The 17,717-nt window shown below is 39.9% G+C and overlaps 1 protein-coding gene and 1 pseudogene across 4 annotated transcripts in view; one reads left to right on the top strand and one right to left on the bottom strand.

The window, feature by feature from the left end:
• The window catches only part of CWC22 (CWC22 spliceosome associated protein homolog), a 56,683-nt gene that overhangs the window by 8,489 nt on the left and 30,477 nt on the right, over positions 1–17,717 (top strand). For 3 of the 4 annotated variants that reach the window (XM_057551679.1, XM_057551676.1, XM_057551678.1), the window contains exon 2: positions 13,247–13,386. In XM_057551679.1, the coding sequence (XP_057407662.1) occupies positions 13,360–13,386 (27 nt within the window). In that variant the 5' untranslated portion in view covers positions 13,247–13,359. Of the gene's footprint in view, positions 1–12,335; positions 12,475–13,246; positions 13,387–17,717 lie in introns of those variants that run through there. The other variant, XM_057551677.1, reaches the window with a different exon arrangement.
• On the bottom strand, positions 10,997–12,259 carry LOC103003996 (zinc finger protein 821-like; annotated as a pseudogene).

The raw sequence follows: 17,717 nt of genomic DNA, 5'->3' as shown, positions 1-17,717 counted from the left end.
TTATCTTACTATGGGATCTTCCCTAAATGGAGCCTTCCCCCTACTTTCTCCTGTGTACAGTGGCAGAGAGAATGGGCAGATTTGATTTTATCTCCTGTTAACTGAGAAAGCAAAATCAGTGGGATTTGATGACTGACTGGGAGTGAGGAAAAGGAGACTGTCACTTGGCTAGCTTTACAGGTAATATCTTAGAGGAAGTGCTGGTTTGAGGAGAGGAGGAAATGAGTTCCAGTTTGGACTCCCCTAGTTCAGAGGGCCTTTGGGACAGCCACATGGAGGTTTCTGTAGGCATTTGGTGATAAAGATTTGGAACACTGTAGAAAAGACTGGGCTGGAATAAAGTCATTCTTATGAATATGAGTTGAAGATGTGAGGGTGGAGATGGTCTTCCAGAGAGAATATGGAGAAAGAAAAGATAAGCACTATTCATCTGTTCATTTAACAAATATTGAGAGACTTCTATTTTGGGATTACAGCAATGAACAAAACAGATAAAAATCCATGAGTAAAGATTAAACTCTATGGGATAGTAAAATGTTAGAGGGGTGGACAGAAGAAGAGACAAGAGCAACACCAGATGAACTTGGAACCCTGTAAGTTGAGAAGTGAGAACTTCAAGAAGGGGGTTAGCAGTACCAAATGCTAGAAACAAGGTCATAAAATAAGGAAGTGGCCCCTGGATTTAGCAACAAGGAGGTCATTATGTAACCTTGACAAGTACTATGTAGTAGTGGGAGTGGAAAACCAAATTGTGGTGCGTAAGAGGGCTTAATGGGAGATTAAGAATTAGCGGCAGCCAGTGTGGACTCATCTACCAAAAAAAAAACTGGTTGTGTAGAGAAAGAGACTGGAAGTAGAAAGGGTGTAGGATCCAGGGAATTTGCCCCATAAATGACATAATTTATATTTAAATGAATCAGTAAAGAAGTTCAACATATAGAATTTTTCTTGAAAACCAACTCATGTTGAAATGAATACTATAAATCAAGAAATAGCTGATAGAAATTTGGAAACAAACAAAAATTGACAACTTCCCTGCTCTCATAGAGCCTGCATTCTGGTGAAAAGGAGCACATTACAGGATGGATCTTCCTATGTACCAACAAAAGAATGCTACTTAAAAAATGTTTAAGTGGCATATCCAAATGATCACATCACTTTAATTTCTTTGATAACTTAAACGCAGACTAATTTGGACTGGTTTCATCGTGTAGGAAATGAATGGGGGGTTAATACCTCCTCCCAGTTTATAATGAGTAATTTTCGGTATGAATATTGGTGTCACTGATTCCTTAAAATGATAAGAACTTTTAGATTTTTGTCATTTTTTTTACTCATCTGAGTCTTACTGTCTTAAGATGTCCCCAAGTTGGTCCTGTCTCCCCTACGTAGGGTCAGAGACCAGTCAAAGGTTTTTATATTGTTTATTCCTCATCATTTAAAAATGCAAACAATATCCAATACTGTCTGCACAGTTTTTAACCCTGTACTTCAACATGGTAACCTTCAGTTATTCAAATGGTTATGCATCAGAGCGCACACCTGATGTACGATGGTGTACCAGGAAGCAAACAGGGAGGGCAGGTCTGCAGTTCTTTATTTGTAATTCCGATTTGACATTCAGAATTCTCTTCAGATTTTAGAGAAGAAATACAGTGCAGATGTATTTATTAAGTTGTTCCCCTTTGGGGATCCAGGGTAACATCCTCTAATCAAATACATGTAATATTTCCACAGTGCATCAAGTGAAGAATCACATTAAGTCTCAAGTTAGTGCATTTCAGATTTTGCTGCCAAATGAGTTTGCCACAAGCTAAAGAAAAATCTAAATTTCAAGGCTTTTCAGATTTCAGAATTGCAGATAAGGGATTGTCACCCTGGTGACTTTTCCTAAAAAGTTTTGGCCCTTTTATTTTCTTGAAATTGTGAACCTGTGCTGAATTCAAATTACAGTATCATTTTTTTCTTATGTGGCATATCATGGGGCAAATTTCTCACTAATATGTATATATCCAAAAAAAACAGCAAGAAAAAATAAGGAAGCAGTTTTCTTAAACAATGGAGTTTTCCTTCAGTACAGATAGGGAAAAGCCATAGCAATTTTGTCATTAATGCTTAAGAACTGTGGCCAGGGAATTCCCTGGCGGTCCAGTGGTTAAGACTCTGCACTTTCACTGTGAAGGGCGTGGGTTCAATCCCTGGTCGGGAAACTAAGATCCCACAAGCCATGCTGTGCGGCCAAAAAAACAAAAAACAAAGAACTGTGGCCCATCTGTTACTCCTATCTGTTCCCTGAACAGGAAAATCACTATTTGGAAGGGTCAGGGGCTTGGGTCCTATTTGTTTTTCCCAAGGATACCATCACCTTTTTGTATTAAGAACAGATTTAAACTAGCTTTTATTTTGAATACTATTTAATATTCCATTTTCCCCACTGGGCAGCTAAAGTTTGTTTTTTACTCTGTTATAATGTTTGGAGTTTGCCACACCTACTGTTACTATTTAGAATGCAGAAGAGCAAACTAAAGGAAATCCACTTCTTTGACTTTTTTTAAAATTTATTTTTGGCTGCAGTAGGTCTTCGTTACTGCGCGTGGGCTTTCTCTAGTTGTGGCGAGTGGGGGCTACTCTTTGTTGTGGTGCGTGGGCTTCTCATTGCAGTGGCTTCTCTTGTTGCGGAACACGGGCTCTAGGTGCACAGGCTTCAGTAGTTGTGGCTCACGGGCTCTAGAGCACAGGCTCAGTAGTTGTGGCACACGGGCTTAGTTGCTACAAGGCATGTGGGATCTTCCTGGACCAAGGCTCAAACCCGTGTCCCCTGCACTGGCAGGCAGATTCTTAACCACTGCGCCACCAGGGAAGTCCTTCTTTGACTTCTTTTAACAATTTTAGGACAGTATGCTTCCACAAGTTCCTCCAGCATGGGTTGAGGACACCTAAGGGACAATGATAGATGTGTTATACTGAAATGATTGAGAAAGCATTGCATTTCAGCCATTAGTTGAATATCTTCTCATTTTCTGAATTTTTCAGATAACTGTGGAATTTATAATTTCATAGTTTCCAGTTAACAGTCTAAAGCACTTCTTACAAATCTTATTGAATATTTTGCTCTCTGATGCTTGCTGAAACTACATCTCCCTATTATAAAATATCCTCCTTGCTCAGGAGAGCAGGTGTGGTTTTGCTGAGTTGCTTACTTGTGACAAGGAGAGAGAAATTTAATAATTCATCAGAAAATCCACACAGCGATGCTAAGAAGAGCAGTGAGAGCTGTAAACTCTAGATAAATCGCTCTCATTGCAGGAATTTCCAGTTAGTCTAAGTATCAAGCATGCACATGTTGAACTCTCCTTATTTCCCTACAGGCATATTCTATATAAATCTGGATGATGATAGTACTTCATGCATTTTTTGTTAGAACTGCGGTAGCAGTCTGCAGTATTGTCAATTTCACACTTATGTTTTGGGAGGTAGAAATGTAACAGGTTGTACTTGATTGCCAGAAAAATGTTTGATGATGATGGTTAAAGGGTAGAAAGGTGAAAGATGACACCGATCAGAAAGAAAAGTCATTAAATTTAAATGGATGAGATAATTTGAAATAAAAAGCATTAAAAATTGCCCTGTGTCTGTGTGTAGGTAGGTTGAGAAGAGAAACCAGGTTTTAGACCCAAGAGGGATAGTCAAGGAAAATACTAGGTCTTGCACAATAGAGTCAAGTGATTTATTTTTTCATATTGTACCTGGTCACAGTGAATTCTAGGTATGTAAATTACATAAGGGAATCCTTAAAATTATTCATGTTTAAAAAGAAGTAGTGCCTCATTATATTAACAGCAAAACCTTTACTATCTGGAACTTTAGAAGAATGGATCAGTTTAGAATAGAAAAATTTTCTGGATAATAGAGATCATATCTGTTTACAATTTATAATTTACCAATTTGGCATCAGTTTATTAATGTTGGCATTTTCATTGGGATGCAATATCAGATGGTTTTAAGCATCAGATAAACTTTTTTGAATTTTAATGCTGTTTACTAACTGTGATTTACTTGTACACATTGCTTCAACTCTCTGTACCTCAATTCTCTCACTGAAAAATAAGACTTAAAACATCACAAAAGCAGGGTAATCATGAAGGTTGAATTAAGAATATATAAATGAAGTGCCTGGCATAGTGTCTTTGTGACTATAATAATATTATTATTTGTTATTGTTGCTGTTGTTATCTTACTCTAAATTACATGTTTCTGACTTCTAACACAGGAAATGTAATTTGTTCATCTCTGGATATCTCAGAAACATCACTGTAATGTGCTATAGAATCTGTTAGTGTGGATGGCAGATTCGTTTGTTGGGAGCTACTGTATACATTGGCATTTCTTCCATTGGCTGGTTTTGAACAGTGTTGGGCCGCCTGCGTACACCATTGCACCATTCCTATCAGCTTTGGGACACTGATCATCATATTATTTTAAATATTTATTTATTTATTTATTTATTTTATTTATTTTTTTGGCTGCACCGGGTCTTAGTTGCAGCACGCAGGATCTTCATTGCGGCATGCGGGCTCTTAGTTGTGGCATGTGGGCTCTTAGTTGTGGCATGTGGGATCTAGTTCCCCAACCAGGGATTGAACCCAGGCCCTCTGCATTGGGAACACGGAGTCTTAACCGCTGGACCACCAGGGCAGTCCCATCATTGTATTATTTTAAAATGACTTGTCTCATTGGAGAACTGTAATATAGTTGAAGAAAATGCTATTTTAAAGTTTGTATGTTATTGGCACTAAAGCTTAAACTATCTCCTTTATTATCAATTTGGGCACACTATATAGGTAACAGCTGATTTTGAAATGAGTCTTATTTCGGGTGCATGCTAAGATAAGTTCTCTTGGGTAGAAAATATGTATCTAAGGATTTAAGTAATTCTGAGAGTCCAGATCCCACCCTCTTCTCATTCTTCTACCCAGAAAACCATGATGTGAATATAATAATTGTCAGCAAGTTCACAGTCTTACTGGACTAGAAAGTGTTCTCTTCCATTATTTTGTCTCCCATGAAGAGAAAAGACCTTCAGTCCATCTCCTTTTTTAGAAGAAAGGCTCCATAGAGGAGTTAGTGCTGAATTCAAGTTAGCATGAGTCCTGCTATATAAACACATCCCATTTTAGAGTAGGGCAAATTGTTCAACTTCGGATCTGAGCAAGGTCTACATATTACATATGTTAAGTCTGTTAGGCCTCTTTTATTCTGTAACAGCTGTGCCATTCATTTCTTTTTTTGTCCCCCATGCTATTGAATTGTTGGAGAAAGTGCTTCAGTTGTCTTGTATGTTAAAGCCCATCAATGAAAAATCCCCAGTAACGTACCTAGTAGTCATCAGATGGTCTTGGCAGGCATTTGTAGACTAGAGAAAATTTGTAAACTAAAGAGTTGCTGGAACAGTAAGTGGTCATATCTTTAGAACACGCGAGTCCATGCGGACACCATTTTGTGTGGGTCAGATGGATCTGGACTAACTAGAAATAAGAATTTGACCCTAAATAATCCATGTTGTATATCATGACTTAGATTGGTTTAATTTTTCTCTTTTGGAAATTAGTGGAAATCCATTTTACAAATTGTGGTTTCTGTGTCAGTTGTCAATTCTTGGCTGTCATCAAGGCTGTTTTTTTGTTTTGTTTTTTTCATTTTATTAATACCCCTTCTGGTTACTCAGCCTAAGCTGAAGGATAGACCATTATCTTCTGGAGATGTGATCAATCCCTATCTGCACTGTTATTCAGTGGGTCATGATTGTATATGAAGTTTGTGATGGTGGTAGTATCTCTAGTGCCAGGTTTTTCTTGTTGTTTATGTAAAATGATCATTTGGCATCATAGTAGCTGCAGAGCAGCATTTAAGACTCTGGAGATCACACATTGATGATTGCAACATAGACAAACTCTAGGATGAGCATTATTATATTATCCCTTATTTCCCATAATCTGAATCTGCCATGGAAAATAACCAAACAACTCTTCCCATTAATTTGGATATGAGTTTTTTTTTTAACTTTGACACTATCTGAAGAATTAATTAGTATCATATCTGGAGATAGTCAAAAACAAGGATCTTGGGAGTACCATGACTAAAAGGCCCCAGTGTCTGCTAATCATTTAGAATTGTGTTGTTCAGTATGGTAACCAGTAGCCACATGTGGCTATTCATGTTTAAATATAAACTTAATTAAAATCAAATAAAATTAATTTTCTCAGTCCCACTAGGTACATTTGAAGTGCTCAGTAGCCACACGTGGGCAGTGACTATTGTATTGGTATGGTGGCTACTGACAGGGCAGAATATGAACCTTTCCGTCAGTGCAGAAAGTTCTGTTATACAGTGCTGATTTAGAAGTGTCAGCCAGCAGAGAGGGAAAAAAACAACCAAGAGGATCACAGACAAAAATATGCAGAGAAGTGCATGGCAGTCACTGCTGTCTAGCATCAGGGGAAGGAGGCCCTTGTTCTGTCTTCAGTGTTTTCTCCTTCAGGATCAGAAAAGTCCTGGAAATCAGTCACAGGTGATGACGGCAGCAGTATCCATCAGCATATTCCCTGAAAAAAGTAAAGAGTACTAGGTAGAGGCTTTTACTTGGATTCTTTTGAGGTTCCTTCTGGACGATTCAATTCCTGGGGCTCATTCATACAGGAGTGAATGTAAGGAACGAGCAAAAACTATTAATTTATATAACAACATTATTAGAGGAGAGAGGAATCCGTTACTGAGGTATAATATAGTATCATCCTGGGAGTAAGAACAAATTATGGATAGTAAGGACATTGACAGTTCTCTAGGCTTTTAATTTTTACATAAAGTATGTTCCAGATCTCACCAGTTAACAAGCATATTTAAGCCTACAGGCAAAATAAAATTTATAGAATTTATTTCAGTCTATGTATATGAATTTTTTTAACTTGAGAAGTACATAATCATTGAAACATTTATTGTTATCAGATACATATCTCATTTATATAGGAAAGCTGAACTCGATGCAGGTTTTTTTTCCTCTTGTTTTCCTCAATTTTTCACGTTTTGTTTCCATTTTAAGGATAATTAAAGTGTTTTATGAACATATTTTATCATCTGGATGACTGCATTTCAGTGCTTAAATTTGTGTTTGTGATCATGTTATAGTAGATAGTGTTACTTTAATTATCATGGCTGATTTTTTTTGGGGGGGTCTGCATTGGGTCTTCGTTGCTGCGTGCCGGCTTTCTCTAGTTGTGGCAAGCGGGGGCTACTCTTCGTTGCGGTGCACGGGCTTCTCATTGTGGTGGCTTCTCTTGTTGCGGAGTGCAGGCTCTAGGCGCGCAGGCTCAGTAGTTGCAGCACGCGGGCTCAGTAGTTGTGGTGCACGGGCTTAGTTGCTCCGAGGCATGTGGGATCTTCCCAGACCAGGGATCGAACGCATGTCCCCTGCGTTGGCAGGCGGATTCTTAACCACTGCGCCACCAGGGAAGTCCCATGGCTGATATCTTAAGCTCCAAAAAACCTGCACTATGGCCGTCAGTGCATTACGAGTGTGAATTTTCTCCCTATAAATTGTGCCCAGAATTTCTCATATTTAAAAAGCACTGATACTGATTTTTTTTTACACGCATGTATGTGCTTCTTACCAGTGAGTTAAGGATTAATGTTTGGAATTTATGTGTCCCTTTCCAAACGATTTATGACTAAGTTCTTCATTATAAAGTAGGTAAGCTGTGGTGTCTCTATATTTTACCTTAAGTGGCTCATGGTTTAAGACTAGTTGAGAACCTGTTTCTCATCCAGAATTGGAAAGCTGAACAGTCTTGAGGAAGAGTTGAACATTGGAATTACCTTGGGGATGCTTTCATAAAACCAGCATGCCTAGGTATTCCCCCCACCCCCACATACGTATCTTCTGCTGTAGTAAGTCAGGTGGGCCCCAATAGATGTACAGGTAATTTTCTGATCATGCAAGTTTTCTTATTTCAAATTATTTTTAATTTATTAATTAATAAATAATTAATTTATTAATTTAATTTATTAATTTATTATTTAAATAGTGACTTAGGGATCAGGTTTTACAATATTAAGTGATGATCTGAAACTGGCGTGTGTGAAAAAAGCCCCACCAGCCACTTTGCTTTATTAGTAGCTTAGTGCTTCGCTTATCATTATAGATTTACTTTTTATAAGCAGGACATAAGCTCCATGTGGGCAGGGGATTTTGTTATGGTTGTTCATTGCTGTCTACCCAGTTCCTAGAAAAATGCCTGGCAGAATAATACAGGTGCAATAAATATTTGTTGTTGTTGAACAAGTGTATGTATAAATAATACTAGGTGATAAGGATATGCTAGAATATAACAGTTGTGCTAGTAGAAGTAAAAAACAAAAATACCATTGCCTTTGAGCAAAAGTTAGTTGAGTAAAATTCTGAGTTTTATAGCTCTATACATTTATAGCCATAAAAACAGGATCTTTGAAGAGAATCATGTATGTGATATGTGTATGGCACATACACATTGTGTAAGTCATCTTGAGGCAACTGGGGCATAAAATCCATCCGAGACAAGGTTGTGCCTTCAGGGTTGTATCACCTGAGGTGAGGGAGGAGTAGCTTCTGTTTTTTAATTAGAAACGTTTGTGCATTAATATTTGATATAATTAATAGAGTTAGATTTAGGTTTGCCATCTTATTTTATTTCATTTTGTCCCCTTTGTTTTTTGTTCTTCTGTTCCTTCTCTCCTGCCTTTATAAGTTAAATATTTTTTTAAATTTCATTTTAATTTGTCTGTAGACTTTTAAGCTATATTTATTTATGTTATTTTTTTGGTCATTGGTCTAGAGAACACACTATATAGCCTTAACTCTTCACAGGCCTCTTAGAGTTCGTATTGTTCTGCTTCAGAAAGAAATACAGAAACCTTGCCTCATGTAGGTCCATTTTAGTCCATATATATCCCATCTGCATACACTATGCCCTCTCTAGACATTGTAGTTTTTGCTTTAAAACAAACCTGTGTATTTTAGATAAAGGAAAAAGTTGTCATTTATATTTCTCGAGAAAGTTACCATTTCCAGTGTTATTCATTCCTTGTTGAAAATCCAGACTTCCATCTCATATCATTTCCGATAAGCCTGAGGAGCTTCCTTTAGGATTTCTTATAGTGCAGGTCTGCTGGTGATACATTCTCTTAGTTTCTCTTCGTTGTTTTTGTTTGCTTTGTTCAATCAGTACATGTCTTTATTTCATTTTCATTCTTAAGATTATTTTTGCTGGAATTCTAGATTAATTCAGTTTCTTACTCTTTCAGCACTTTAAAAATTATTCTGCTGTCTTCTGGTCTCCTTAGTTTCTGATAAGAAGTCATCAGTAATTTGAATTATTTCCTTTTACATAATATGTTGTTTTTTTCCTCTTGCTGCTTTCAGGATTTTCTCTTTATCTTTGATTTTCAGCAACATTGTTTCACACATACATCAAACAGGCCAAAAAAAATAAATAGCAACTTCATAGATGGAAAAAGGAAAAAAAAGAAACCTTTTATCTTTGGCCTTTTTAACCATCTCATACAAACGAACTTCTTACAGTACGGCTAAGTACATACACAAAGAGGTTACTGGAATGCTCCGAATAAGATTTTTTGTTGTGGTGGTTTTTGTTTTTTTTACAAGGTTTTTTTTCTCCTTTGAGATTATAATGAACATGGTCACACCACAAGTAAAGTCAGAAGTAGGACAGAGAACGCTCTGAAGGCTGGTTTGGTCATCTGAGATCATTAAAAATGGCTGACCCCCTAACAATATGTTCAAAAATATAAAATGTAAATAAAAAATACAAACAAATTTTCCTTTTTAAGTACTTTAAGAAAAAAGTCAGGGCCCTGGAAGTTTTGGTTCTTTTTTCTCCCCTGTTGCAAATTCGCATTGTGGTTGACTACTGACTACTATATATGACTATGTGTGTAAGTGTGGTTTTCTTTACGTGTATCCTGCCGGGGATTCTCCAAGCTTTGTGAATCTGTAAATTTGTGCCTTTCATCAAATTTGGGGAAATTTTGGCTGTAATTTCCTGAAATATTTTTTCTATCCCATTCTTTCTCTCTTTCCTTCTTGGACTTTAATTACACATGCACTAGGTCTTTTGATAATTGTCCCACATGTCCCTGATACTGTTCATTAAAATTTTTTATCTGTTCTTTAGATTGGATAATTTCTAATGATCTTACATCAAGCTTTCTGGCTTTCCTTTATCTCCATTTTGAATTTTTTGCTTCATATATTTTTCAGTTCTAGGATTTCAGTTTGGTTCATTTTTTGTTTTGTGTTTGTTTGGGGTTTTTTCCTGAAATTTTCTATATTTTTATTCCTTGCAAGCATGTTTTCCTTTGCACTTTTGAGTATGCTTTAAAAACTTCGTATACTAGTTTCAGCATTTGGGTTGGTGTCTCAGTGTTGATTTCCTTTGTCTTTTTTCTTAAGATTGGGCCACAGCTTTCTGATAAGTTGAGTTATTTTTTAATTGTATCCTGGACATTTTACTATTATGTTAAGGCTTTGGATTCTGGTACATTCCTCTGAGGAATGGTGACCCTTCAGGCAATTAATTTGATTAGGCTTAAATTGCAAATTCTGTCTCTTAAGCAGTTGTTCACATCTCAGTTCAGTCCTGTGATCCTGAGTAGGACACTATTTTTTTTTTTTTTAAAGATAAAATTAATTTATTTGCCCTCACAACTCCGTGGGGTGGGCGTGGGCCAGGGCCACACTGGGGCCCCAGAGTCCTATGCACATGCCCTGAAGCAGTGGGCTGGGGAATCGTGTCCGGAGTGCCTGCTCCCTCATCCAGAGCTGCCTTGAGCTGGGTCCCTCCTGACCCCATCATCCTGCTCCCATACGCAAGGGGTACACAGGTCCACCTGCAACAAACTCGGGTCTGCCTCCGGCAGCAAGGACAGGACCCTGGGGACAGCTGAGTGGGAAGGCAGGCAGGAGGGTGTGGTTCAGTGCAGAGAGCTGCTATTCTGCTCTTCAAAGGCCATCTTGCCCAGGAGCTGGCTATCCAACTCCACCCCACTCACAGGTAGCTGGAAGAAGTTCATTTCGGCTGCTAAGGCTGCCATGGCAGAAGGGTCCTGGCCAAACTGAGCTCGCAACATCATGTCCATTTTCTCCAACCTCCTCTTGAGCCGCTTGGCCTCCCGCTCCCGGATGAGCCGGGCCTGCCGCTTCTCCGGGGTTTCATTGGCCCGCTTCAGCCTCATGGCCTCCCGATCTCGCTGCAGCCGGCATGCCCGCTGCTCGTCTGTCTCCTGCACGCGCTGCAGGCGCTTGGCTTCTCAGTCCCTCATACGCCTTACCTCCCGCTCCTCGGGGGTCTCATTGTCCCGCCGGCTCTTCTTGGCTGTGCGCTCTCGTTCCAGCCGCTGCAGCCGGACTTCCAAAGGCTCGTTCTGTCGACGCAGGGCCCCACTTGCGTACACTGGGGGTTTGGGCTTCTAGCAGTTTCCGGTAGGCAGCACAGTTGGTTGCACACAAGCAGAATTCCAGCAGGGTACACTGGAGGACTAAGGCAATGCCCTTCCCCTCAGCACTGGAGGGGCCCTCACTGTGAGCTGCCGGTAGGGATTCCATATTAAGGACTTAAGAAATTTCTCACTGTTAAACGTGGCATGGCTAGTAAAACGGGCTCCACACACAGCACAGTTAGACCGCTGGTCCTCCGAGTGGATTAGGAGGTGGCGACCCAGTGACCCGGGGGAGCTAAGGGCCCGGCCACAGACAGGACACGTGTAGCTCTTGGCGCTCACCACTGCTGCAGTGTGCTGGTACACATGCGCAATCAGCTGCCCCCGACTCCCACAGTCTAGCTGGCAGAGGGGACACTGGCAGAGTCCAAGTAAGGGGTCAGAATTCAAATTCTCCGTGACCTCATGCTCTACCACATTGTTCCCACCAACAGGCTGTTCTGCATTTTCTAACTTTTTCCACTTTGACCACCCCTCCGTCTTCCTCTGATGTGTGGGAAGAAACTTCATCTTGTGTGGTCTCCTCTTCATCACCCTCACTGTCACTGCTACTGGAGTCCTGATCTCTTAGTTGTTGGATAGCTTGTCGCTGACTGCCAAGGTCTCCAGGAAAATCAGTTTTCATCATCGCCTGGCGGGCTTGCTCTTCTGGCCCAGCAAATACTCGATCCCAGTGAACTTTATTTGGATTTGTCTGTTTCCGACGGGACATGTTTCCCTGATCCAAGAGCTCTGGCTTTTCCCAGTTTCACGACTGGATGTTACTACCTCCTTGCAAGGTGCTGACCAAAGAAGAAAGAAACCGCAAATGGCAAAGACAGGCCTCCACAGGAAGTGGCAAAGGAAGCAGTTTTCAGGCAGCCTTCTATCATATCTCCAGCTCTGGTGCAGTTCCCACGGAGCAAAGTAAACTCGCCTGAATCCCAGGTATCCGGCGCCTCGGCGCTCCGCGGCGCTCCGGGTCCCTGGGCCCCGCGTCCGGACAGACGGACCGGCGGACAATGGGCCCTGGGCCGCAGCTCGGGCCGGCCGGGCCGGGGCTCTCCGGGACTTGGCCCCGGCGGGCAGAGGGCAGCTCCGGAGGACACTATTTAGTACATGTATTGGTTCAGCGGTGGTCAGAGATTTGGGAGAGTATATCTAGCCCGTGGGGCTTCCTTTCTTTGGCTCTCTCCACTTTGGGAGTCCCTGAGCAATGATGTGCTTTAGATTGCAGTTATATTTTATAGATTGACAAGTTAATCTGGTGTATATTATTTTTACTAACCTAGATAGCATGCTAACCATTGTAATGGAAATCTTTCTTGACTTAGTGATTTGTGTACATCCCCATCTGCATTAGCACCTTATATTTCCATGTGGTGTATATTTCTGAATGATCATTACTACAAGAACACTGGCTATTTCATTCTTAGTTTAAATCGAAACATTGGGTGTTTTGTATTAGAATACTTTATGGTGTTTAATAAGCCTTTGTTATTGCTCTTTTGTTCAGAGTCTTTTCTACTAATATATGTTTTTTATACATTGTTAAATGGAACTATTTAAAGAGTTTTTGAACTTACATTTAATTATTGATTATATCTTTGCCTATTAAGAAAAATAAGGTGGTCAAATGTCCATTGTGTGGAAATAATATGTTGTTATTTTACACACATTTTATAAGTGTTAACAAAGGTTTGTTTGGCATATTTTATAGGTGTCATTTGCAGACAGTAAAACTAAACTGTCAAGGAATTCATACCGTTCAGTACTTGTTATTTGGACCAGCTTAAGGAGTCTTTGACGTATCAGATCAACTGGCAACAGAAAATGAAAAGTAGCGTGGCACAAATAAAGGTAAGTGTTTGAAACTTATAATAAAGAACATAAACTTGTAGTCAGTTATCTACCCTTTAAAGAAAAATGCATTTATATAATTAAGACATTAGAACCAGACAGTAGAATTGCGTCATACGCACATTTAACTTAACACAATTTCAAATGTAGATACTTGGCCAGATGTGCAAGTGGGCAGTTGAGAGAACATACAGGGTGTGTGTGTGTGTGAATCAAGAAAGTGCATGTGAGTGAGCACATGCAAAAGAAAAATAAACAGCAGGAAATTCCACCATTCTTCTCAAAGAGCATTGTTTCCTGCGTGAGCATGAAATGGAAGATGAGTATCTTCTTCCACAGTTGGTCACAGTTCCTACATGTCTGTCTACAAGTGAACCTCTTGTTGCATATTGCATATGCATAAATGAGCTCCTTATTCTGTGCTGTACTTTACTTTAGACATTATACATTCATTTATTCATCAGATATTCACTGAATTCTTACTATGTCCCAGTGATTATTCTAAGCACTTTGGGTAAAATGGTGAATAAAACAGGAATCTTACGGGGTTTGCATTCTAGTGGGGGAGAAAGAAAAATCATAAACTTAAATATGTAAGTGAATTATATAGTATATTAGAGTGTTAAATGCTAGACTTGCACTATGGAGAAAACAAGTAGGGTAGGGTTGATGAGTAGCGTTGGAATGATGTAATTTTTCATAGGGAGGGCCCGGTGAAAAGGGGCCTTTTTGAGCACACACTTGAAGGAGATGCGGGAGTTAGCCACATAGATGTCTGGGAGAAGAGTGTGCCAAGCAGAGGGGACAACAGAGGCAAAGGTGAAGAGTCTAGTGTGGCTGGAGCAGGTTCTGAGAAAAGTAGAATAGTAGAGGAGGTCAGAGCAGCCACAGGAACCAGTAACTCCATCTGCTTCAGAACTGCTCCTCTGCCTGTGAGCGGACTTGGCAGGAAAGCAAACCACTCTACTTGCTTTTCTTTTCAGCTGCACAGATCTGCCAGCCAATCTGTGTAGCCCACAGATCTGCTCACACAAGCAGGCACATCACTTCCTGGGTCTTGGAGTCAGTACAGGGAAAGGTGGATTTTTATTTGATTGTAAAGACCGGCACTTGTCCCTTCCCCTCCTCCACCACCTCTGCACCCCTAAACCTACTTTAAAGAGGGTGAGTAGATGGGAGCTCCTTAACAGCAGGCACCAGGTACCAGGCCTGGGGTGTGGTAAATGCTTAATAAACTGAATCGATACGCTTACAGGCCGAGGCGGGCTCTGCTGCCATCTCTTTGAACTTCTTTTGAGTGTGAGAGGCCACTCTCCAGCCTCCCTCCTAGGTAGACATCCAGGCTGTGCTTGCATAGCTCCTTTGGCAGGGGGCTCACTGTCCCTGAAGCTGGCCCCATCTGTCAGTAGATACTTTCATATAGTGTTCTGAAATCCGCCTCTTTGGGACTTGCACTGATTGGTCCAATGACAGTTAATTAAACAATTAATTGTGGGCCGAGTAGGTGGCAGACTGTGTTAGGAGGTGGGGACATAAGGAGAAAGGAGAGCTTGTGCGGAACTGGCTCTCGACTGAGCCATGTTAGGCAAGAGCACAGAGATTTAGACTCTGTAACATTTACACCAAAGGAGAAGTGTTTAGTCTTTCTCAGAATCCGCGTCCTGTTTCTCTTAGACTGTGCTTCTCCACGTTTCCCTCTTGTGGTCCTCTGGGGCATTCCCCCAGCTTAGGAAGGGATGTCCTCAATCAGCAAGCCCTTCACACTTAGTGTCTCAGCCCTCCAGCCAGTTTAGTTTGTCTCCTTCTCTCCATCTTGTTGGCTATAAGCAGGTCCACTAGCTGGTTTGGGTCCATTCTTACCTCAGGTGACGCTCAGATCCTCTCTTGACATTCTGAGACCTCATCTGTAAGGTTCAGGAGGCTTTAGCTGAGGATCCCTTATTTTTCTATTGAGCCTTCCCATAGCTTCCTTAGCCAGCTGGAAGCAAGCTCCCTAACTCTTCCAGCCCCTCCTCCCTCTGGCTCTTGAAGACTTGTTCCCTGAGCCTAACGGATGCTCAGAGCCTCTGAACACAGGCTGTCTGCTCCACTCACCTCCTCATATTGTTCTCTCTACATCGTCAGAGACTACAGGTGACTGCACTGTGTACCATATTTGCTTCACTTAATGAACAATTTAGAGAATTTTTAAAGGTAATTTCAACAATATGTTACTTTCAACTACTGCTCTTAGAATCTAAACTCTATGATAAGGGAAATAGGGAAATTAGGTTATTATTATTTGGATCACACTTCGAAATTATTTTGCACTTAGTAAAACCTACCGGAGCCCAGTTCAGGTTCCCCTTTACTCACTGTCACCCTCAGTACTCTGTACCACAGTGCTTGTTCCTACTCAAGATCTCCTGTTAGCACTGACTAGTGTGCCAGTCATTTGTTAATTTGATCGTATTTACAAAATCCTGATTCATGATCTCAGTATTTTTGGTTTCTCCCTCTTACCCACAATAGATATTGCGTAGACGTGTTAAAAATCATTAGCACAGAATTGAGGCCTGCTCCCTAATGTAGTTAAAATAATTGTCATGCCTTGTGAAAGAAAAAGTAGACAGTGCAATTTTATTGTTCCTTCTCTCTCCCCTCCCTTCCCTCCTTCCCCTTCTCCTCCCCCTTCTCTGTCTCTCTCATATATAATCTGATGTGTTTAATTGTAGAAATCTTTATAACCGTCTCTCTCCCATAAGATCTTAAGTTCCTTGAAGGTTTTTCCTATCTTTTTTATCCACCAGAGTGTCTAGACAGGAAGGGCTGTGTCTTATAATAAATAAGTAAATATCGTGTTTAGTGTTACCATGAATTGAATGAATCTTGTGCTCTATATTTGGTTTAGGATCTAGATGTCAAGTGTTATGGAAACCTATATCATATATATTGAACAGTTCTATTTAATTAAGCTGCCCAGTGAAATAATTTTTAAAAGTTACACACATTGGAAACAGGATTTTAAGATGTTTGCATTCAGTGTGAAATACAGCCAGACTGGCTACTTTAAATTATAAATTTGATCACATGTTTATTCACCAACATGCATTAGTCTAATTAGTGTATGCTATTCAAAAAATTCAATACTTAAGAAGATTGTATTGGCAATTTACTTGTGATAATGTTATACTCACACTGCTGGTAATTAGATAGTCATAACATAAGAGGAAGTTGGAGCTTGTTTACATTTCTTTGCAGTATAATTTTCAATTTTTAAATGTATATTTTTCCCATTAAGGAGGGAAGCATGTAAGTATGTGGAACAAGTTACTCATTGTTTGAATTATTTTTTCCTAGATTTCAAGATTAAGATACTTTGAAAACATACTGTTTTTCCTTTCTTACAGTTCAGTTAATTAAAATTACTTTAATTCCTAAAAATAAGCTTGTCAGTATGAATGTTTTTATACCAGTGGTTTAAAAAATTTACCTATTTATAGAGATAAATATTTTGGCTTCTTAACTATATTTGGACTTTTAAATTAGGATATGTTCTTAAACTGGATGGTTCATATCTCTGTCTCAGTGTTGACATATCTTCAATCTCATGTTACACTGAAGTTACTTATTTGTATGTCTGTTATTTTTCAAAGGATTTGGCTTAGCTATATTTTACAAGTCATATTTTTTAAATCCTTACAGCCTACCATATTGCCATACATGCCATATCAGACACTCAAATATTGTTTGCTGAAAACAAAAATGAATTTTCATAAATACATTAGAGTCAGTTTCTTCTAGGTATTTATTTTATCCAGATTTAGTAACCTGGACTAATGTTGTGGTTTCTATAAGCTAATGGAGATAAGAAAGTAAGTGCAATGTTATAAAAGACTTGGGCATAACTACAGAAGTGAACTCTTGCTAGAAAATCTCTGGCCTTTGGTCATGTTTTTCACCAAAGGAAAGCTTTGGTCTTGTTTTTCACCACGAAAGGCCTTTATAAAAATGATGTTCTAGGGACTTCCCTGGTGGTGCAGTGGTTAAGAATCCGCCTGCCAATGCAGGGGACACGGGTTCGAGCCCTGGTCTGCGAAGATCCCACATGCCATGGAGCAACTAAGCCCGTGTGCCACAACTACTGAGCCTGCAGTCTAGAGCCTGTGAGCCACAACTACTGAAGCCCGCGCACCTAGAGCCCATGCTCCGCAGCAAGAGAAGCCACCGCAGTGAGAAGCCCCTGCACCACAACAAAGAGTAGCCCCCGCTCACCACAACTAGAGAAAGCCCGCACGCAGCAACGAAGACCCAATGCAGCCAAAAATAAATAAATAAAATAAATTAATAAA

The sequence above is a fragment of the Balaenoptera acutorostrata genome, chromosome 8 (genome assembly GCF_949987535.1).
Source record: "Balaenoptera acutorostrata chromosome 8, mBalAcu1.1, whole genome shotgun sequence".
Taxonomy (NCBI): Eukaryota; Metazoa; Chordata; class Mammalia; order Artiodactyla; family Balaenopteridae; genus Balaenoptera; species Balaenoptera acutorostrata.
Note: the sequence above shows the minus strand (reverse complement) of the source record. Positions and strands in the feature narration are given on the sequence as shown.